Genomic DNA, 24,195 nt, shown 5'->3' on the forward strand with positions numbered 1-24,195 from the left:
AAACAGCCCGCTTGATTGGCACCCCATCCACCACTGTAAACATTCACCCCCTCCATCCCCGGCACAGCATGGCTGCAGTGTGTACCATCTGTTTCAAAAAAAGCTGCTCCCTGACAACAGAGGCCGCTCGAGCCTGGAGCAGCTGGAGCTGCTCCCTGACAACAGAGGCAGCATGAGCCTGGAGCAGCTGGAGCTGCTCCCTGACAACGGAGGCAGCGTGAGCCTGGAGCAGCTGGAGCTGCTCCCTGACAACGGAGGCAGCGTGAGCCTGGAGCAGCTGGAGGGAGTTTCAAAAAAATGCTGCTTCCTGACAATGGAGGCAGCACAAGCCTGGAGCAGCTGGAGGGAGTTTTAAAACAAAGCTTCTCTCTGACAACGGAGGGAGCTCGAGCCTGGAGCAGCTGGAGGGAGTTTTTTTTTCAAAAGTTGGTCCCTGACAACGGAGGCAGCATGAGCCTGGAGCAGCTGGAGGGAGTTTTTTTTTAAAAAGCTGGTCCCTGACAGCAGAGGCAGCGTGATCCCACAGCAGCTGGAGGGAGTTTGAAAAAAAGCTGCTCCCTGACATCGGAGGCAGCATGAGCCTAGAGCCATAACAGATCCTGTCAAGGAGACAAAATGTGAACTTAAAAAATAATGACATTATGACATCACAAGGATGGTAGGCAATAAATGGTTCTTGTATATTAATTGAATCAATGGACAAGGAATGAATTTTAAAGAAAGCTAAAATACGATTTAATTTGTTTCAATTGCTGATTTACTAATTTTAACTTAATTTATAATTATTGTATATATTATTTAATTTTGTTTAATTATAATTAGTTTTTATATTAATTTTATTATTGTATACTCCTTATTGTGTTATTTACAATGTAATTTGAATTTCTTTTTTTTTGTTTTTTTGCCTGTGTCTGTCTGTGTGTGCATTTTAGCTGCCGCTTCAGACCCAAGCCTTTTACCTCCTTTACACTTCCTTCTCCACTTTTCCTCGCTTTCCCTCCCTTGTGAATATCTAATGTGTTGTGACTGTTGTGAAGTGCCTTGGGACGTTTTACTACTTTAAAGGCGCCATATAAATAAAAGTTATTATTATCTACAAGATGCACTGCAGCAACTCGCCAAGGCTTCTTCGGCAGCACCTTCCAAACCTGCGACCTCTACCACCTAGAAGGACAAGGGCAGCAGGTGAATACCATCACCTCCAAGTTCCCCTCCAAGTCACACACTATCCTGACTTGGAAATATATTGGTGTTCCTTCATTGTCGCTGGGTCAAAATCCTGGAACTTCTTCCCGAACAGCACCGTGGGAGTACCTTCACCACACGGACTGCAGTGGTTCAAGAAGGTGGCTCACCACCATCTTCTCAGGGACAATTAGGGATGAGCAGTAAATGCTGACCTTGCCAGCGATGCTCACATCCCGAGAATGAATTAAAAAAAAGAAACCAGCCACGCAGAACAAAGCGCAGCTTACAGGGAACATTGGCAGTGACTACACTTGGAAAGTACTTCGTTGGCTGTAAAACACTTTAGCCTGAGGTTGTGAAAGGCGCTATACAAATGTAAGTTCTTTCTTTAGCATCGCTTGTGATCAGAACTTGCAAATCAATTGTGAACACTGTCATTTCGCCCACCATAATTTCCACTAGTATGTTTTGAAATATGTCTTGATTTTGGGACAGCATTGATAAATTGGCACAATGTTATTTCCTCAGTGTATTACTGTCTTACAGCATGATACATGAGCTAGAGTGCGTTATAGCCACTGAAACGATTTAATTATTTTGCATTGATTGTGAGTTTCATTTTAAAATACAGGTACATTCCTGGAACATCAATTATTAACCAGTAATGGGCTTTAGGGCAGTGGCTGCAATTTGATAGTTGCTCAAATCATAATAAAATCTTGATTTTTTTTTGTTTTATTTGATTAGATGCATCTTCCCACCAGACGTCTAAGCTTTCTGCCTATGAAATCACTATTCCTAAACTTATAAGGGAATGGCAGAAACAACATGCTGGCCAGGTAGGTGCTGCCTTCACTTAACATGTTGTGTAACCTGTAAGACTCATTCCTTTTTGCATTTTGGATTTTTGCAATTCATATAAATATTCCTAATTTTCATTGTTATTCAGTTTCATTATATATATGGTACAGTTAAATGTTAAAAGAATGATGTCAGTGCCAAGGAATATCGTCAACAGTTCACATTTTCATAACAGAGATTTTCCAAATCACTGAGTCTCTTGGTTCCGTAGAGTGATATCAAATGTATAGAATGCAACATTGGTGTCTTCTATATGGATGGCTGTCAGATAGCTGCTGTGCTTTCTCCACCCATCATCTATTCTTTAGGTCCCAGGTTTTTTGTTGGGCCTCGGCCTTAAGCTGTCTGTAATGCTGCTTTGCTGCTCCCGAGTTGGGTTGTTTTTAGGTTCAGAAATGCCCTGCGCTTGCGATTTATTAGGTCTTGGATCTCCTGGTCATTCTCATCAAACCAGTCCTGGTGTTTCCTGGTTGAGTGACTGAGCGTCTCTTCGCAGGCATTGGTTATTTTAGCCTGGAGGGCAGACCAAGCGCCATGGGCATCCTGCGTCTTGGGGTCATCAAGGGTCGCCAGGTTAGCAGTGAGGCGTTAGCTGTATAGGGCTCTCTTAGTTGGGTCTTTGAGTGCCCCGGCATTAACCTTTTTGCAGCATTGCTTCTGCTGCCATCGCCGTTTTTGGACTATGTTGATGTTGATGATGAAACGGATTAGGCGACGGTCAGTCCAGCAGTCGTCAGCTCCTGTCATGGCACCGGTGATGCGCACATCCTTGTGATCCCTGGCTCAGATGATGACATAGTCGAGCAGGTGCCAGTGTTTGGAGCAATGATGTTGCCACGATGCCTTGTACTTGTCCCTCTGGTGGAGCAAGGTGTTAGTGATGACAAGGTCGTGCTCTAGGCATTTTGTCAGGAGCAGGGTACTGCTGGAATTGGTTTTCCCTATCCCCTCTCTGCCAATCACGTCTCCCAAGAGGGCTGTGTCCTTGCTGACCCTGGCGTTGAAGTCGCCGAGGAGGATCAATTTGTCGTCCGTTGGGACGCGGGACAGGGATTTTTCGAGGCTAGAGTAAAAATCCTCTTTGGTCTCATCTGTTGCATTGAGTGTTGGGGCGTAAGCGCTGATGACTGTGGCGCACTGGTTCCGGGATAGGGTGAGTCGGAGAGTCATAAGACGTTTGCTAATCCCGCAGGAGGAGTCTCTGAGGCGGTCGACCAGCTCGGTCTTGATAGCAAAACCGACTCCATGGAGGCGACATTCTTCCTCTGGTTTCCCTTTCCAGAAGAAAGTGTAACCTCCACCTTGTTCCTTGAGCTGACCTTCCCCTGCCCGCTGGGTCTTGCTTAGGGCAGCGATGTCGACATTGAAGCGTCTAAGTTCCTGGGCAACTATGGCGGTGCGGTGTTCCGGCCTGTCGCTGTTGGAATTGTCCATGATGGTCCTGATGTTCCAGGTCCCGAACTTCATATTGAAGGGTGGAAGATGCTGAGCAAGGTCTTCGTCCATTGGTAAGGAGGCTCAAGATGAATGGAGACTGCTGTATGAGCCAATTGCCTACAGCGAGATGCGGGCCGTAAGCTCGGCGCTGAGCAGCGCCCTTCAGTAAGATGGTAAGTGATCCGAGGCCTGGCTGTCCTACCCTGTAGATCCAAGGGGGCTCTGGATTTGTTAGTCCCACCCTTTTTCTTTAAGGGCACATATTTGGAGAGAACACAGTGGGAGAGCATTTAGGTGCCAATGACCATAATCAAGTTAGATTTAAGGTAGTTATGGAAAAGGACAAGGATAGACCAGGAATAAAAGTTCTAAATTGGGGAAAAGCTAACTTTGCTAAGCTGAGAGGTGATTTGGCCAAAGTGGACTGGAAACAGCTACTTGAAGGTAAATATCAATGTCAGAGCAGTGGGAGGCATTCAAGGAGGAGATCTGGAGGGTTCAGGCCAAACAAGTGCTCTTAAGGAAAAAGGGTGGGACTAACAAATCTAGAGCCCCCTGGATGTCTAGGGATATACAGCGGAGGATAAAGAAAAAAAGGGAAGCACATAACAGATACCGAGGGCTAAATACAGCAGAATTTCTGGAGGAGTATAGAAAGTGCAGGGGTGAAATTAAAAAGGATATTCGGAAAGCAAAGAGAGAATGAAAAATTCTTGACAAGTAAAATCAAGGAAAATTCAAAGATGTGTTATAAATATGTTAAGAGCAAGAGGATAACGAAAGAAAGGGTGGGGCCTATTAGAGACCATGAGGGTAATCTGTGTGTGGAGACGGGAGATGTGGATATGGTTCTTAATGAATACCTTGTGTCTGTTTTCACAAAGGAGAGGGACAATGCAGACATTGCTGTGGTAGAGGAGGAGTGTGAAATATTAGATGAAGTAAACATAGTGAGAGAGGGGGTATTAAGGGGTTTAGTAGCTTTGAAAGTGAATAAGTCCCAAAGCCCAGATGAAATGTATCCTAGGCTGCTAAGCGAAGCAAAAGAGGAAATAGCAGAGGTTCTGACCATCATTTTCCAGTCCTCTCTGGCTACAGGTGAGGTGCCGTAGGACTGGAGGACTCCTAATGTGGTACCTTTGTTTAAGAAGGGAGAAAGGGATAGACTGAGTAATTACAGGTCAGTTAGCCTAACCTCGGTGGTGGGAAAATTATTGGAAAGAATTCTGAAGGACAGGATAAATCTTCATTTAGAAAGACACAGATTAATCAAGAACAGTCAGCACAGATGTGTTAAGGAAAGATCGTGTCTGACTAACTGGATTGAATTTTTTGAGGAGGTAACAAGGAGGTCGATGAGGGTAGTCGTGCATTTGATGTAGTGTATATGGATTTCAGCAAGGCTTTTGATAAGGTCCCACATGGCAGACTGATCACGAAAGTAAAAGCCCATGGGATCCAGGGCAAAGTGGCAAGTTGGATCCAAAATTGGCTGAAAGGCAGGCAGCAGGGGATAATGGTTGATGGGTGTTTTTGTGATTGGAAGGCTGTTTCCAGTGGGGTTTCACAGGGCTCAGTGCTAGGTCCCTTGCTTTTTGTGGTATACATCAATGACCTAGACTTGATCAAAAGGAGCGGTGCGTCTCATGGGCAGCGTGGCGAACCCGACCTGCGAGAGATATCAGCGGCAGGTTGGGGCCATAAAAGGAGCGGCGAGCGGTGGCCATGGTCAGCATGGCGGCGTAACACTGCAAGGTACAGCGCGAGCTGGTGCAGGAGGACGACGGGCAGCGAAGTGGGACATCATCAAGGTCCAGATCGCTGATTGGAGCGTGGGCAGGTACAGCAGGAGTGGCAAGGTCGGGGCGAAGGGAGTGGCAAGAGTTCGTAGAGGGATGTGATCGGGGCCCAGGAGAGGCACGAGTTCGGGGCCAAAAGGCAGCACGGACCAGCCCACACTGTGATATGTGTGCGCACTAGGTCCGTGCAGCAGAGCAGATCTTCAGTTGTCTTGGTTAATCCTTGCTACTGGACCAAGACCTAGCTCTGTCAGGTCTGTGTGGTGGCTGATGTGCAACGACCACCACATGTTAAAAAAATCCACGCACAGGCATCTTCCACCTTACTCTATGTAGTTCAGGACCTGGAATATTAGGTCCTTTATTGAAACACCTGTGAACTCATCCTTTTTTGGCGTGGAAGCAAGTCATCCTCGTTTTGAGGGACTGTCTATGATGATGATGAGATTGAATTAATACTGCCAATGAAACGTTATACAGCAGCGAGAGCTTAAACATTGTAATGGAGTTCCAACATGTTACAACAGTAATGAGTAACTAGCGTGAAAAGCAATCTGCCTTGAAATATAATTATGTTAAAGTGTAAATGGGATAGTGCAAGTGTAAGTGAGATATGCCTCCAGTCTCACATCTCCTCCAGTGCATCTTCTATGTATAGTCCTCTCCATCTACTTCCTATTGGGCTTTAATTATTTCAGGCTTACTCTCTCTAGCTCCTTCTCTGACTACATCCGCCTCTGTCCCCTTCTCTTCTCTATTAACATAATAACATAAGAAATAAAAGCAGGAGTAGGCCATATGGCCCTTGAGTCTGCTTCACCATTTAATAAGATCATGGCTGATCATCAAACTCAACTCCACTTTCCTGCCGGTCTCCATATCCCTTGATTCCCTTAGAGTCGAAATATCTATCTATCTCAGCCTTGAATATACTCAAAGACCTCAGCAACCACAGTCCTCTGGGACAGAGAATTCCAAAGATTCACAACCCTCTGAGGGAAGAAATTCCTCCTCATCTCGGTCTTAAATGGCCTACCCCTTATCCTGAGCCTATGTTCCCTAGTTCTAGACACTCCATCCAGGGGAAACAACCAAGATCCTGAAAATCCCCTGGGAGGACAGATGCACCAACGTTAGCGTCTTTGACCAGGCCAACATCCCCAGCATCGAAGCACTGACCACACTCAACCAGCTCTGCTGGGCGGGCCACATTGTTCGCATGCCTGACACAAGGCTCCCAAAGTAAGCGCTCTACTCTGAACTCCTACACGGCAAGCGAGCCTAAGGTGAGCAGAGGAAACGTTTCAAGGACACCCTCAAAGCCTCCTTGATAAAATGTAACCTCCCCACCGACACCTGGGAGTCCTGGCCAAAGACCACCCGAAGTGGAGGAAATGCATCTGGGAGGGCGCTGGGCATCTCGAGTCTCGTCGCTGAGAGCATGCAGAAACCAAGCGCAAGCAGCGGAAGCAGCATGCGGAAAACCAGACTCCCCACCCACCCTTTCCTCCAACGACTGTCTGTCCCACCTGTAATTCCCGTATTGGACTGTTCAGTCACGTAAGAACTAATTTTTAGAGTGAAGCAAGTCTGCCTCGATTTCGAGGGACTGCCTATGATGATGATGTCAATCTCCTTCAGAATCTTGTATGTTTCAATTAGATCACCTCTCGTTCTTCTAAACTCCAGAGAATGTAAGCCCATTCTATACAATCTCTCATCATACGACAGCCCTCTCATCCTAGGAACAATCTAATGAATCTCCATTGTACTGCCTCCAAGGCAATGATATCCTTCTTTAGATAAGGAGACCAAAACTGTGCACAATATTCCAGGTGTGGTTTCGCCTAGGCCCTGTACAATTGTGGCAAGACTTACTGTTATAGTCCAACCCCGTTGCAATAAAGGCTAGCATGCCTTTTGCCTTCCTTATTGCTTGCTGTACCTGCATGCTAGTCTTCTGTGTTTCTTGCACGAGGCCACCCACATCTCTCTAAACACCAACATTTAAAAGTTTCTCACCATTTAAAAAATATTCTGATTTTCTATTCTTCCTACCAAAGTAAATAACCTGACATTTCCCTACATTATATTCCACCTGTCACCTTACCGCCCACTCACTTAGTCTTATCTATATCCTTTTAGACTCTTTGTGTTCTCCTGACAGCTTACTGTCCCACCTAGCTTTGTAACAGCTTACTGTACTATCTAGCTTTGTTAGCTTTAAAGCATTAAAAGCTTACTTAAAGTCTAGCTTTTCGAACAAGCCTTTGGTTATCTCTCTGAACTTCCCACAGATGTTTGATGTTCTATGCAACTCGTCTTTGGACTTAGAGTATTTCTATGTTAAAAGTGCTATAGAAATCCAAGTTGCTACTACTAAAATGATACTTAAATAATAAAACATACAACACAGAATTAGTCTTTTGTAATCTATTTAAGCATTAAAATTAATTTTATTACTATTGCAGGAAAAATGGATGGATCAAGTGTCTTATTCAATTGATTTGGAAGGTGAAGTCTATATATTAAAACTGGAAAGGAACAAGTAAGTATTGGTAATAATTTGTTCGTCATTTTATTGTTATTCTTTTTGTGGGTGTATGTAAATCTAGAATTTAAATAATTCTAAAATGTTGGATAATTATCCCACCATGATGATTCACTGGGTAAACGCACTGTACTGAGATTGATACTGAGTCATAAAGACCAGGTTTGCTGTTTCCATCTCTGGTCTATGCTACGCTAGATGATTTCAGTCAGGGTACCAGTGGTGGGTAGCATTAGAACTGGACTCCCTGCAGTCAAAGAAGGGGAAAAAACATGTTTTCTCACTATCCAGTGACTCTTGCTGGAAGATGCACATGTGTGAATATCAGGTTTGATTCTGATGCTTCAGTAATCTGTCAATCTGCATGATTTAGGCTCAAATGTGAAGAATGGCCATTTAGGTGAGATAAAGAAAGGTAGCCTTGCATTTATACAGTGCTTCATCACATCACTCAGAAATACCCCAAAGCACTTCACATACAATGAATTACTTTGAAGCACAGTAACTATTATTATGTGAGCCAACATTTTTGCACACAGCAAGAACCCATAAACAGCACTGAGATGACAGACCAGTTAACCCGGTTGAAGGAGGAATGTTGGCTAGAACTGCAGGACTGGAATTATCAAGTGCCCCTTAGCGCTTTAAAAAAAGTACAGTCACTGTGTGGTAGGTGGAGTCACTGCCATCAGAAGAGGAGGACAGGAAATTGTGAGAAAGTAAACTTCACTGTTATGGGCAGTATTTGTTTCCTCACTGCTTAGACATTTAGCTGTATAACACACCTCAAATACTGTAATCACTGTAGGCTTGATTCATTGGCGTGAGATAAAGGTCACTGATTTTTAAATATTTCTTAAAAATATAAGAGCTAATTATACGACACCACATTCTCATGGTGGACCTTGCCCACTGGCAGTGTATATTGGGTATTTGGACACGTAACTCCATGATTTCCGTCCATTTATTTTTAATGGACAAAAAATCTTGGGGTGAACGTAATTTCATAAAATTACCTCTATATACTTATAAAACGTCAATACTGTAAGGTGGAGTGAAGTATTGTGCAAATATCCTCCCTTATAATAACAGAAAGATTACAAATTACAAATACATTACAACAGTGACTACACTCTAAAAGTACTTCATTGGCTGTAAAGCACTTTGAGACGTCTGGTGGTCGTGTTAGGCGCTATCTAACTGCAAGTCTTTCTTTTTTTTTTGGTTGTTCCCTAAGGGCAATTTGACATCTCCACCTCATGATTGAGAATCTGCAGAATGCAGATCAAAGTATGTGCTTCTCTGCTTTTAAAGTCTAAGAGGCACTTGATAATTCTAGTCCTGTGGCACATATTATGGCTCAAAGGCCTTTACTGCTCCATATCCCCTTGTCCAAAGTTGCTGTAGTGAAGGAGTGGGAACAGTGTTAAATCCTAGCACTATTAATATCCCAGAGCCATTTGGGCTATGAATGAAGCTCAGAGACAATGAGATAAGTTTTGGATTATTAGCTTTCCCAGCATAGAACTTTTGCACGACAGGAGCATATATTGGCAATTTGGGTGTGTCTCCTCCACAACTTTCTGATTTTGTTTCAGATTTTCAATATTTGCAGTATTTTGCATTTTTTTTGTGGTTATTTATCGAATCACTGTTTGTTCAACCTTGCTGTATGCAACACAACTACAATGACTGTATTTCAGAAGTAATTTGTTGATTTTGAAGTGCATTGGGACAGCCGGATAACATAAAAGGTAATGCTGTATATATATGGAAGTTCCTCGGGGTCGCCTCTGTTCATGCTCCAGAGGGGCGTTTAGACCAGCGGAATTAATTTCTGGGTGGGCAGCCAGCTTCCAGCGTCCCGCTGGGACATTCGATGTCGGTTTTGCGGGGGCACGGAGCAGTACTGCCCGGGAGAGGCGGGCCTGTGTACAACGCTCCCGGTTGCGACACCGTTCTTAAATTTGTTTTCTGGGGGACCCGTAATGCCACGTAGCGCGCCCTAGTGGGACCGTCGGGGAAAGCTGGCTGCGGTGAGGGAAAGAATGAATACCTGAGGTAAGTGTGACTTTTTTTTTGTGATTTATGTTTATGTGGAGTGAGCAAGGTATTGGGAAGGTTTTTGGTGTTTTTTTTGCCGATTTTTTTTTCACAGGGAAGCCTCTCTTATGGCGCTCCGAGGCTGGCTCTTTAGTTCGGGATTTTCAGTTGATCAGCCAGCCTAGCACCCTAGCACCCTAGAACGCCTCCCTTAGCGTGCCGCTCCACACTCAGGGCCCAACTGCTGAATTTTGTGGCTGCAAACGCAAACCATTTCCTGGCACAAAATTTACCGCCCCACTGCCATTATCATCCTAATTAGCCTGCAACTGAATTTCAACTCCCTTCTTTCTTAGCACACCATTTACCTAGTAAGCCATCAGTCGACGTCCTAAGCTGATAATTATCATTGCTTTAGGGTGACCATATTTTCTAAACCAAATCCAGGGACCCACAGGGTAGGAGCACTGAAAAGTAGCCAGGACGAAAAATATAGGTTGAGCAGCATGGCGAAGCAAATTTTTTGATATTTTGATGTAAACTGAAGCTGCAAAAAGCAGCGCCTGAACTTTCGGCGTGAATAACATGGCTGCTGTTCACAGCATCTGCCAGCCACAATCACCGGCTCCTCCCATCCTCACAGCCCAAAACTAACCCACGCGACCAAGGCCGCAGTATGCGCTCTAATCTGGCTCCCGGGACATCCACATGGCCTGTCTCTTGCCACCGCTCATTAGTCCGGTTACCAGCGGTTCCCGTTACTCGGACATTTTGCCTCCGGGGTCGATTTCTCTTCAACTGAATTTCACAAGACTATCCAGGGATTCGGTGGGTGGAGGGGGATGTTGAGGGAAGGAGGGGGCGGAGCCTGCGTACTGCAGCCACAGAACGCGATCTCTGCATAAATTAAAGTCCCTCAGTGAGTCCACCCCTTCTGCTGGTTGAAAACAAGAGATTGACATCCCTCCCACCAATCAGAACCCACCCTGTCGCACAGCCCCGCCCATTTTATTGATAGACCGCTGAGCAGTTCGCGGTCACGTGACTCCTGATTTGAATCCATGCGTATTCGGCGACGAGTTTCCTGAACTGGGGACTCTTCCGGGGACATTGTATGCCCGGGGATACAGTCTGTCATTCAGAGACTGTCCCCAGAAAACAGGGACATATGGTCACCCTACATTACTATCTACATTTTATTTTACAGGAAACTGATTACTAAGGATTTTGTACAATATACTTATGATAAAGAAGGCAAAATGAAGGCATCTCAACCCAAGATTCGGGTAAGTGCATGGTTGTGGGTCTTTATCTCCTATCCTTAGCCTCAAAGTTATTTGCATATATTTATCCATGCATTTATTAGGAAACTGTATGACTGTACAGCAAGTAAGTTCATTGTACTCATTAGCATGCACGGTCTTTCAGAAAGATTGTATTAATTATGTCCAAATTCAAAGTTTGGAAATTTTCAATTTGTTGATTTTCTAGATTGTGTGACTGCTTAGAATAGGAGTCAAATCCACGACCGATTGACAGAATGTGGTTTCTCTTAAAATAAAGAAGAAACTCCAAAGGTTGCAAATCTGAAACAAAAACTGAAAATGCTAGAAAGACTCACAGGTCAATCAGCATCTGTGGAAAGAACAGAGAAACTAACATTTTGGGTTGATTCTTTCGACAGAACATGTTAGCTGTAAGAGTTTTAATGACCAGTATTGGTTAGCATGGGCCCGTTAAATAAAACTCTTAGAATTTGGCAGAAATTGGCACTAAGTTGGAAGTAGTACTCAGATTGGAAAACTGCACATGTAACGCACCTATTTAAAAAAGGAGGCAGACAAAAAGCAGGAAACTATAGATCAGTTAGCCTAACATCTGTGGTTGGGAAAATGTTGGAGTCTACTATTAAAGAAGCAGTAGCAGGACATTTGGAAAAGCATAATTCAGTCAGGCATGGATTTATGAAGGGGAAGTCGTGTTTGACAAATTTGCTGGAATTCTTTGAGGATGTAATGAACAGGGTGGATAAAGGGGAACCAGTGGATGTGATGTATTTGGACTTCCAGAAGGCATTTGACAAGATGCCACATAAAAGGTTACTGCACAAGATAAAAGTTCGGGGGTAATATATTAGCATGGTAGAGGATTGGCTAGCTAACAGAAAACAGAGAGTCGGGATAAATGGTTCAATCTCGGGTTGTCAATCAGTAACCAGTGGGGTGCAGCAGGGATCAGTGCTGGGACCCCAACTATGAACAATCTATATTAACAATTTGGATGAAGGGACCGAGTGTATCGTAGCCAAGTTTGCTGACGATAAAAGATGGGAGGAAAAGCAATGTGTGAAGAGGACACAAAAAACCTGCAAAAGGATATAGACAGGCTAAGTGAGTGGGCAAAAATTTGGCAGATTGAATATAATGTTGGAAAGTGTGAGGTCATGCACTTTGGCAGAAAAAATCGAAGAGCAAGTTATTATTTAAATGGAGAAAAATTTCAAAGTGCTGCAGTACAGCGGGACCTGGGGGTGCTGGTGCATGAAACACAAAATGTTAGTGTGCAGGTACAGCAAGTGATCAGGAAGGCCAATGGAATCTTGGCCTTTATTGCAAAGGGAATGGAGTATAAAAGCAGGAAAGTCTTGCTACAGTTATACAGAGTATTGGTGAGACTGCACCTGGAATACTACAAACAATTTTGATTTCCATATTTAAGAAAGGATATACTTACTTTGGAGGGAGTTCAGAGAAGGTTCACTAGGTTGATTCCGGAGATGAGAGGGTTGACTTATGAGGAAAGGTTGAATAGGTTGGGCCTCTACTCATTGGAATTCAGAAGAATGAGAGGTGATCTTATTGAAACGTGTAAGATTATGAGGGGGCTTGACAAGGTGGATTCAGAGAGGATGGTTCCACTGATAGAGGGAGACTAGAACTAGGGGGCATAATCTTAGTTTTAAATGGGCGGCTCCTTATTCTGAGATGAGGAGGAATTTCTATTCTGAGGTTTGTCAATCTGTGGAATTCACTGCCTCAGAGAGCTGTGGAAGCTGGGTCATTGAATAAATTTAAGACAGAGATAGACAGTTTCTTAACCGATAAGGCAATAAGGGGTTATGGGGAGTGGCCAGGGAAGTGGATCTGTGTCCATCGGATCAGCCATAATCGTATTAAATGGCGGAGCAGGTTCAAGGGGCCGTATGGCCTACACCTGCTCCTATTTCTTATGTTCTTATGTTCTTAAACGAGATTTAAGTGTTGGTCTGTGTGGAGTTAGTTGACCTAACTTGGGCAGTAGTAGGGGCACTAGAATTTGCCTCCATGTCCTGGATTAGAGCAGAGAAAATTTGCTAGCATTCCCAATCATTATCCAATAACTTCTGCTGAAAGGTGTGTGTGTAGCTGTCAGATGAGCTCAGGACTAACTGAGTTGTAATGCGCTCATAGTTAAACAGGCTGCGAACAGTCACTTTCTAGGCTCATATATGAAGAATAGCCAATTGAGCAGGGGAGTGGAGAGTGATCCAGCCCGTGGATCTGTACTCTTGTAAGGAGGAAGAAAATAGAGGTGTGGGCGAGGGGAAATCATTGCAATTTTCTCTAGGCCACTCAGCTCTTCACTAAAAACAAAGAAGTAATGCCGGTACCATCGCAATAATGTCATGCTTATTTATACTGTAAAACCCAATAATTAATATCCACAATTAATCATTCATTTCAGATCCATTGTTACTACCACGGGGTTGTGGAGGATGTTAACAATTCCAAAGTTTTGCTCAGCACATGCTCGGGTATCAGGTATTGTATTACAACTGCTTTTGTTTAACAACTAAAAATAGCTTCATATATCCCTAAATTTAGCTGAATGTCTTACTTGAAATGATTGACTTAAATCTTATTAATTATACTTTTCATCTAAAGCCATTGAGAAAGAAAAAAAAATCCATATAGATGTATGGCACCTTATCACATCACTCAAAACTTACCATGTCTCAGAATTGTCTCAAAGCACATTCAAAAACATTCAATTAATTACTTTTTGAAATGCAGCAACTTGTTTTGTTGGCAAATACTGCAGTCATTTTGTGCACAGCAGGGGAGGAATATTGGCCAAGACACCAGGAGAACTCTTCTTCAAATAGTGCTGTGGTATCTTTAACACCCATCTAAACATCATCATCATCATCATAGGCAGTCCCTCGGAGTTGAGGATGACTGCTTCCACTCTAAAAGTGAGTTCTCAGGTGGCTGAAGAATCCAATGCGGGACCTACAGTTTCTGTCACCGGTGAGGCAGACAGTGGTTGAAGGAAAGGGTGGGGGGCGGGGTGGTGGGGAGCCTGGGTTGATGCACACTCATTCCATTATCTGCGCTTGGTTTCTGCTTGCTCTCGGCGATGAGACTCAAGGTGCTCAGCGCCCTCCCAGATGCTCTTCCCCCACTTTGGGCGGTCTTGGGCCAGGGATTCCCAGGTGCCAGTGGGGATGTTGCACTTTATCAAGGAGGCTTTAAGGATGTCCTTGAAGCATTTTCTCTGCCCACCCAGGGCTCGCTTGCCGTGCCGAAGCTCCAAGTAGAGCGCTTGCTTTGGGAGTCTTGCGTCGGGCATGCGGACAATGTGGCCCGCCCAACGGAGCTGATCGAGCGTGGTCAGTGCTTCGATGCCGGGGATGTTGGCCTGAGCGAGAACACTGATGTTGGTGTGTCAGTCCTCCCAATGGATTTGCAGGATCTTGGGGAGGCAGCGCTGGTGGTACTTCTCCAGCGTTTTGAGGTGTCTGCTGTATATAGTCCACGTCTCTGAGCCATATAGGAAGGCAGGTATCACTACTGCCCTGTAGACCATAAGCTTGGTGCCAGATTTGAGGTCCTGGTCTTCAAACACTCTTTTCCTCAGGTGACCAAAGGCTGCGCTGGCACACTGGAGGCGGTGTTGGACCTCGTCATCGATGTCTGCTCTATCTGATAGTAGGCTCCCGAGGTATGGAAAATGGCCCACATTGTCCAAGGCCTTGCGTGGATTTTGATGACCAGGGGGGCAGTGCTGTGTGGCGGGGACAGGTTGGTGAGGACCTTTGTCTTATGGATGTTTAGTGTAAGGCCCATGCTTTCATTTGCCTCGGTGAAGGTGTTGACGATGACTTGGAGTTCAGCCTCCGAGTGTGCGCAGATGCTAGTGTCATCTGCGTACTGTAGTTCAATGACAGAGGATGGGACAACCTTGGATTTAGCCTGGAGGCGGCAAAGGTTGAACAGATTCCCATTAATTCTATAGTTTAGTTCCACTTCAGCGGGGAGCTTGCTGAGGGTGAGATGAAGCAAGGAAGATCGAGAAGAGCTTTGATGCCCATTAGTTCTATAGTTTAGTTCCACTTCAGCGGGGAGCTTGCTGAGGGTGAGATGAAGCAAGGATGATCAAGAAGAGCTTTGATGCGATGACACAGCCTTGCTTGATCCCGGGCTGGACGTGGATTGGGTCTGTAGTGGATCCATTGGTCAGAATCATGGTTTGCATGTCATCATGGAGCAGGCGGAGGATGGAGAAAAACTTTTGAGGGCAGCCGAAACGGAGGAGGTCTCTCCATAATCCCTCACAGTTGACAGTGTAAAAGGCCTTTGTGATGTCAAAGAAGGCCAAGGGTTGCTGCTGTTTTCAGCATTTCTCTTGTAGTTGTCGCGCAGTGAAGATCATGTCCGTTGTACCCTTTAGTGGACGCAATCCACATTGCGACTCTGGGAGTAGCTCTTCAGCCATAGGGAGAAGACAATGGAGGAGGATTCTTGCGATGACTTTCCCTGTGGCCGACAGCAGGGAGATTCCTCGGTAATTACCGCAGTCGGAATTGTCCCCTTTCTTGAAGATCGTCACGATTACGGCATCTCTGAGATCTCCTGGCATGCTCTCCTCCTTCCAGATAAAAGAAATGAAGTCATGCATTCGTGCCAAGAGTGCTTTTCCTCCATGCTTTAGTGCCTCGGCGGGAATTCCACCTGCTCCTCGTGTCTTGTTGTTCTTCAGCTGACGGATGGCCTTTTCAACTTCGTGCTGGGCTAGGGTTGTGCTGAGATGGTGGCGGGTAGCATGCTGCAGGATGGAGTTGAGGACACTCGCGTCGAAGACAGAGTCTCGGTTGAGGAGATCTTCAAAGTGCTCCTTCCAGTGGGTACTGACTGCCTCGCTGTCCTTGATGAGAGCTCTCTGTCCTTGACTGCGCTGAAGAATCCTCGCCGTTGTGGTTGTTGTAATATTTCTAAATCTCTGTAATTAAATTTGACAGTGAGACAATTCTTCTAAAACAATTGGAACAGTTTATTTAAAAAAAACACATACACATGCACATCCATCTTAGTTACAACAGATACAATGAGGTTATAATAAAGAGTGATATACGTTATTTCCCTTTGGCTGGCTGGTTCAAGAGAGAGAGAAAAGTCTTTGGCTGGATTCTTTTAAATCTCTCAAAACCATTATCCCTCCAAAAGCCTCACAATTGGACCTTGGGTCCAGGGCAGTTCCTTATTGGCTCTCCTCACACATGTGGCTGTCTGGCCTGGCTCAGCCATCTCTTGATTAGAGTAAATGCCTTTCCAATACACAAAACCCATGCGGCAACCTGTGGGGGCTTTCATTTTGTTTCTTTTGTTTCAAAACTCAACTCATGCTGGCAACGTGTAGGCTTTCATTTTGTTTCAACACAAACAGGCCTTTCCATATAATCTATACTTTTAACATTTATACATACACAGAATCAATTTTAATCATTAATTAACACTTTTATTCTTACAAACTCTCCACCTTGAGGGTGAAATATCCTTATTAATCCCTCATATGGTTTATCTCCTCAGGGATCACATATCATAGACATTGAGAGGGAGAGGGAGAAAAGTGGATGGCCTAACTTTGTCCCCACCTCCTAGGGTGTAGGCCACATAGGGGATTTACTATAGTCCATTAACATCTCCAGCGGAGACTCTCCCTTTCACGTATTTTCGGTGCACCGTCGCTTCTCAAAGCACATTGATGATTGATGATGTTCATGAGTCATGCTGCAGCTCCCGCTTGTCCATCTGCCCTCCGCTTCGTTCGTGGCCGGTGTAGAAACATAGAAAAATAGAAAATAGGTGCAGGAGTAGGCCATTCGGCCCTTCGAGCCTGCACCGCCATTCAATGAGTTCATGGCTGAACATGCAACTTCAGTACCCCATTCCTGCTTTCTTGCCATACCCTTTGATCCCCCTAAAAGTAAGGACTACATCTAACTCCTTTTTGAATATATTTAGTGAATTAGCCTCAACAACTTTCTGTGGTAGAGAATTCCACAGGTTCACCACTCTCTGGGTGAAGAAGTTTCTCCTTATCTCGGTCCTAAATGGCTTACCCCTTATCCTTAGACTGTGACCCCTGGTTCTGGACTTCCCCAACATTGGGAACATTCTTCCTGCATCTAACCTGTCCAAACCCATCAGAATTTTAAACGTTTCTATGAGATCCCCTCTCATTCTTCTGAACTCCAGTTCAGAATACAAGCCCAGTTGATCCAGGCTTTCTTGATATGTCAGTCCCGCCATCCCGGGAATCAGTCTGGTGAACCTTCGCTGCACTCCTTCCATAGCAAGAATGTCCTTCCACAAGTTAGGAGACCAAAACTGTACACAATACTCCAGGTGTGGCATCACCAAGTCCCTGAACAATTGTAGTAACACCTCCCTGCCCCTGTACTCAAATCCCCTCACTATGAAGGCCAACATGCCATTTGCTTTCTTAACCGCCTGCTGTACCTGCATGTCACCCTTCAATGATTGATGTACTATGACACCCAGGTCTCGTTGCACCTCCCCTTTTCCTAATCTGTCACCATTCAGATAATAGTCTGTCTTTCTGTTTTTACCACCAAAGTGGATAACCTCACATTTATCCACATTATACTTCATGTGCCATGCATTTGCCCACTCACCTAACCTATCCAAGTCACTCTGCAGCCTCATAGCATCCTCCTCACAGCTCACACTGCCACCCAACTTAGTGTCATCTGAAAATTTGGAGATACTACATTTAATCCCCTCGTCTAAATCACTAATGTACAATGTAAACAGCTGGGGCCCCAGCACAAAACCTTGCGGTACCCCACTAGTCACTGCCTGCCATTCTGAAAAGTACCCATTTACTCCTACTCTTTGCTTCCTGTCTGCCAACCAGTTCTCAATCCACGTCAGCACACTACTCCCAATCCATGTGCTTTAACCTTGCACATTAATCTCTTGTGTGGGACCTTGTCGAAAGCCTTCTGAAAGTCCAAATACACCACATCAACTGGTTCTCCCTTGTCCACTCTACTGGAAACATCCTCAGAAAATTCCAGAAGATTTGTCAAGCATGATTTCCCTTTCACAAATCCATGCTAACTTGGACCTATCATGTCACCTCTTTCCAAATGCGCTGCTATGACATCCTTAATAATTGATTCCATCATTTTACCCACTACCGATGTCAGGCTGACCGGTCTATAATTCCCTGTTTTCTCTCTCCCTCCTTTTTTAAAAAGTGGGGTTACATTGGCTACCCTCCACTCGATAGGAACTGATCCAGAGTCAATGGAATGTTGGAAAATGACTGTCAATGCATCCAAGGCCACCTCCTCAAGTACTCTGGGATGCAGACCATCAGGCTCTGGGGATTTATCGGCCTTCAATCCCATCAATTTCCCCAACACAATTTCCCGACTAATAAGGATTTCCCTGAGTTCCTCCTTCTTACTAGACCCTCTGACCCCTTTTATATCCGGAAGGTTGTTTGTGTCCTCCTTAGTGAATACAAAACCAAAGTACTTGTTCAATTGGTCTGCCATTTCTTTGTTCCCCGTTATGACTTCCCCTGATTCTGACTGTAGGGGACCTACGTTTGTCTTTACTAACCTTTTTCTCTTTACATATCTATAGAAGCTTTAGCAGTCCATTTTAATGTTCTTTGCAAGCTTCCTCTCGTACTCTATTTTCCCTGCCCTAATCAAACCCTTTGTCCTCCTCTGCTGAGTTCTAAATTTTTCCCAGTCCCCGGGTTCGCTGCTATTTCTGGCCAATTTGTATGCCACTTCCATGGCTTTAATACTATCCCTGATTTCTCTTGATAGCCACGGTTGAGCCACCTTCCCTTTTTTATTTTTACGCCAGACATGGATGTACAATTCTTGTTGTTCATCCATGCAGTCTCTAAATGTCTGCCATTGCCCATCCACAGTCAACCCCTTAAGTATCATTTGCCAATCTATCCTAACCAATTCATGCCTCATAACTTCAAAGTTATCCTTCTTTAACTTCTGGACCATGGTCTCTGAATTAACTGTTTCATTCTCCATCTTAATGTAGAATTCCACCATATTATGGTCACTCTTCCCCAAGGGGCCTCGCACAACGAGATTGCTAATTAATCCTCTCTCATTACACAACACCCAGTCTAAGATGGCCTCCCCCCTAGTTGGTTCCTCGACATATTGGTCTAGAAAACCATCCCTTATGCACTCCAGGAAATCCTCCTCCACCGTATTTTTTCCACTTTGGTTAGCCCAATCTATATGCATATTAAAGTCACCCATGATAACTGCTGCACCTTTATTGCATGCACCCCTAATTTCCTGTTTGATGCCCTCCCCAACATCACTACTACTGTTTGTATCATCCTGACAATCATGAGGATCCTTAACATGGTCTGTGGGAAACGAGATCAGTGCAGTATTTACTCTTTGGCAGTTTTTAGCTGATTAATGTGAAACCACTTCTTGTACTGAACACCCTTTTTCCCCGGTAACTGAATCAAATAAACCGTGGGGTTCAAATGGTCTATAATCTTATGCAGTCCCCACCACCTGGGCTCAAAGGCAGCTTCTTTTTCCCATAATTTGGAATCATTACTGAGTCTCCCACCTCGTATTCAAAGTACTTTCTTGTCAAAGTACCTTTTAATTTGTCTTCTTGACTTCCCCAATTTGGTGGCCACAAATCGATTGATCTGATCGGTGTGATCTACAACTTGTTCCAGCCACTTGGAACTACATGTTTTCATTGTCAGGGTATTCATCCCTGTTAGTGTTAGCTGGCCTTGTGTTCTCATGAGCCTCCCCATCATGGCCTGATATGGGGAGACCCCTGTTGGTCTATGAGGTGTGGACCTCATTGCCATTAAGCACAGTGGCAGCATGTTAGCCCACTGAGTGGGCTGGTCCGCGCACAATTTTTTAAACATTAACCTGAGGGTCCTGTTCCCCTTTTCGACCACTCCGGATGACTGGGGGCAGTGAGCAATAGTAATTTGTATTTTATCCCCAACATTTCCTGCAGGTGGGTAAAAATTTTACCGGTAAAGTGTGAACCTTGATCACTGTCCACTTGTACTGGTACTCCCCACCTACAAAACACATGATTCAGTAGTGTTTTGGCTGCTGTGATTGCAGTGTTGGAGCGGCAGGGGAATGCTTCGATCCATTTAGTGAATTGATCCACCACCACTAGGGCATGCTGAAAATTGCCTTGCGCCTGTGGAAGTGGCCCAATGAAGTCTATCTGGAGGTGAGTCCATGGCCCTTGAGGTGGGGGTACGCTTTGAAGCAAGGCTCGGTTAGTGCATGAGGGAGGATTGTGTTGCAGGCCCGGTAGGCATCATGCCATGTATTGGTTGATTGTTTCCCTCATGGAAGGCCACCAAGCTGTGGATGCTACCTTGTAGAAGGTTACCAGGGTCGAATAGTGCCCTGCTGTGGGGTGGGAGTGAAGGAGGGAAAGCAGTTCCTGATCCACCTCTGGTGGAACACACACCACCGGGCAGGCATTTAGCTTTCTTTTGAACATCAGCAACTGCTCATCTGAGTCAGGGCCAGTGGCTTGTATGGTATTGGGAGCCCAGGCTGTTGGTTGAGGAAGGGGTCTGCCAGGTGCTTACAACAGCATGTGACCAGTATTACTGCTGCAAGGATTTTAAATCTAGGTGATCTGTTGGGGAGGCCTTGCTAACAGCATTGCAGGGCTCAACTACTATAGCCTCTATCTTCCCATCAATCGCATCATCCTTGGCTGCTCTGTCTGCTCTGGAATTTCCCTCACTATGTGGACCCCCTTTTCGATGGACTGCTTCCTTTCCTATGAAGCAGGGCTGCGATCGCTGTTTAAGGTATGTCTAGAGCAGGCGTAACCAGGGCCCATGGACCAGGGCCTTACCGTCTATCGTACAATCGGCATTTTTGTGGTATAGGGGCAGGGAGAGCATGGTGTTTATAGCGTAGGCACTATCAGACCAAATATTCACAGGTCTATCTGAGGTCTCCTTTACAGCAGTTAGAAGTGCGGCGATTTCTGCATATTGTAAAGACTGTCTGTTGCATCCTCGCTGGATAGTTCTTTCTGGCAATACCACAGCATATCCGGTGTGAGGGGATCCTTCAATGTGACATGAGAACCCATCAATGAAGACATCTGAGGCACCCTGTATGGGCTCTTTCTGCACAGGATGGGTCTCAAAGTTAATCAGGGGTAACGGTCCCCCTCATAGATCAGAAATTGTGGCAGCAAGGTGGTGGGTTTGGAAATTGTATCAATGTCTCTTTCCATAAATTCCAATGTCCATTTGCTGAGGCGCTGCGAGGAAACTAGCGAATCTCCAGGTTTCATCAGTAGTTTCAGAGGTGTGTGTCCGCTGTGCAGGATTGTAGCCTGTAACCCAGAAATAAAAGTAGGAGACGGTCAGTAGGTGGCACTCGCATGTGGTATACGTCTTTTCTGCCCCCTGCAGGATTCGAGATGCTTATACAATGGGCTGTCGTCGATCAGCTCGCATTTGGTACAGAACTACAGTGAGGCTTTGCTCTGTGGCCCCGACCTCCAAATGGAAGGGCTGCGTGGGATCAGGAGAGATCAGACATGCAGCCTGTATCACTGCAGTTTTTAATTCAGCCACAGACTGGGTGTGGGATCAGTCCATGCCGGGCGTATGTCATCACCCTTCACTTTTATTAAATCATACGGGGCTTTACAAACTCTGCAAAGCCTGGGGTAAATTTCCTTTGGTACCCCACCAAACCCAAGAATGATCGTAGGGCTGTTTTCAAAGTGGGTAATGGCAGCCGCTGTATTATCTCCACCTTGTGAGAGTCGGGGGATGATCCCTCTGGAGAAATGGACACTCCTGGAAAGGTGACCCGTTCTTTTACTAATTGAACCTTACGGGGATTCACCTTTAGTCCCGCCTGAGCCAACAACGTCAAAAGTTTGTGCAACAGGGACAGATGCTCCTCCATGCTGTCTGTTGCCAGCAGTAGGTCGTCTACGTACTGCAGCAAGCAGGTAGGGTGGGAAAAGTCTTTTAAAATTGCAGCTATTCTTTTGTGGAATATTGTGGGGGCATTGTGGAACCCCTGAGGCAAGCATGTCCAGGTGTAGCTCTGGTCCTCAAATGTGAACGCAAATTTGTACTGGTCTTCCCCTTTAACAGGGATACTCCAGAATCCATTGGCGATGTCGAGGGTGGAAAAGTATTGGGGACCAGCAGGAATTTGAGATAATATGGTGGGAGTTTCTCTTACTACCGGTGAGCAGGCTGGTATTACAGAATGTAATTTTCTGTAATCAAAAGTCAGTCGCCAGCTGCTATCAGGCTTTTTAACCGGCCATGCGGGTGAATTGGTCGTGAAAGTGCCTATCCTAAGAACACCCTGCTCGAGTAGGGATTTTATGGTGAATTGGATGTAAGGGTGACTCTCCCTTGGGATGGGGTACTGTTTAGTGAATGAGTGGGGGGGTCCCTCAATAGATTCCTCACCTGCCATTTTTCCACAGTCATGCTCGCATTTGGCAAACGCCGCTAGGTGTTCCTGAATTAGTTTTGCCACAGCTTCATTTTCGCTCCCTGGAGCGTCATACTCCAATGGCTTTTTAATAGCAAAAACTGAGTGAGCATCTGAAATTTCTATCACTCCTGCCTTATCTCTCAATCCCATCCAAACAGTCCCGATTATAATCTATCACCGCGCCATACTGATCCAACACATCAGTCCCTAAAATTCCCCTTCCGTCGGGGGTGGTCATCAGCATTGGTGCTGGGACCTTACAGGTGAGACCTTCCAACTGAAGTTCAATGGCCTTCCCTGTATCACCGTTAAACCCTTTAAGGGTCATATAACCCTTGCCCGCTGCCACATGGCGTTCAGGGTATGGGGTGTGGATGATGGTAATGGCTGAGCCAGTATCGATTAGCATAATCTGCTGTCTTCCCCCTTTTAAGACAACAAGGACTACTGGTCTCCCGCTACCATCACCCCGGAATCCCACTTCCGACCAATCTTTGGGGGCAGAACCCCGTCATAGGGTCGATCCTGGAATGGGTCTCTCTAATGAGTGTGCATCGGCGATTGCGTGCACCGGTAAATGATTTTGCATCCTCCTGTGGCAATTTGGGTTTGTATAAGGGTTATCAATTGATCCAATGGTTGATCTGTCCCAGAGGGCTTGGATTCGTCCCTCGGGAGGTATCTATGGTTCAGTGCTGGTCTGCATCTGGTGCAGTCTTTTGCTAGGTGGCCTACCTTCTTACAATTAAAGCACTGTCCCTTAAAGGGGTAGTTTCGAGATCCCTCCATCATTGACACTGGTTTATTTGCAGTGGGTGGTGACTTCCCCTTTAACTGGTCTTTTACCACCTCACAGGCTATTTGAATGCTGGTCTCTATGTCCACTGATTGGTGGACCTCATGTCTATTCCCAGGGTGGTTTTAACTTAAGGGTGGAGTTAGATCAGGAACATCGATTTAAATTGTTCCTGATTCTTTCCTACTGTAGCATTTGTGGGTACCTGGTTCTGCGTACGTTGATAGATATCGTACAGGCGATTACTGAAGGCTCTATGGGTTTTTTCTGGGTGCTGCTTGGTCTGATTAAGCAGAGCCACTAAGTTCAAGTTTTGGATCCCTAAATGGTTTAGGATCCCAGTCATGAGTGCATCGGCCGCTGCGCCAGGCTGGAGGACTGCTTCTGGCAGATCATCTTTTAGGGAAGTGGTACAGGCCAAGAAGAGGACTCGTGTTAAGTCTCTCTCTTCCAACTCGGGGTGACCCCTCCTGAAATTTGCTCACCTCCTATTAACTTCCAGTAGGTCGTCCCCATCATTAAAGGGCCCCAACTTGTGGCTACACGCAGTGGCGTCAGCACAGGATATGGGCTGTGAGTTGGTATGGTTACTGGTGATGTGACCGTGCGTATTACGTCGTAAAGAAGTGGTTACTACGGCTACGGTTGGCTCTTGTGTCTCCAAGCTATCCCATCCTGCACCACCCTC

The 24,195-nt window shown here is 45.4% G+C and overlaps 1 protein-coding gene across 1 annotated transcript in view; it reads left to right on the forward strand.

Moving 5' to 3' along the window:
- adam9b (ADAM metallopeptidase domain 9b) overlaps positions 1 to 24,195 on the forward strand; it is a 146,927-nt gene that overhangs the window by 20,579 nt on the left and 102,153 nt on the right. Inside the window, exons 3-6 of the mRNA XM_070873997.1 lie at positions 1,936 to 2,027; positions 7,757 to 7,833; positions 11,087 to 11,165; positions 13,603 to 13,679. Of these exons, the coding sequence (XP_070730098.1) occupies positions 1,936 to 2,027; positions 7,757 to 7,833; positions 11,087 to 11,165; positions 13,603 to 13,679 (325 nt within the window). The remainder of the gene's footprint in view (positions 1 to 1,935; positions 2,028 to 7,756; positions 7,834 to 11,086; positions 11,166 to 13,602; positions 13,680 to 24,195) is intronic.

The sequence above is a fragment of the Pristiophorus japonicus genome, chromosome 3 (genome assembly GCF_044704955.1).
Source record: "Pristiophorus japonicus isolate sPriJap1 chromosome 3, sPriJap1.hap1, whole genome shotgun sequence".
Taxonomy (NCBI): domain Eukaryota; kingdom Metazoa; phylum Chordata; class Chondrichthyes; family Pristiophoridae; genus Pristiophorus; species Pristiophorus japonicus.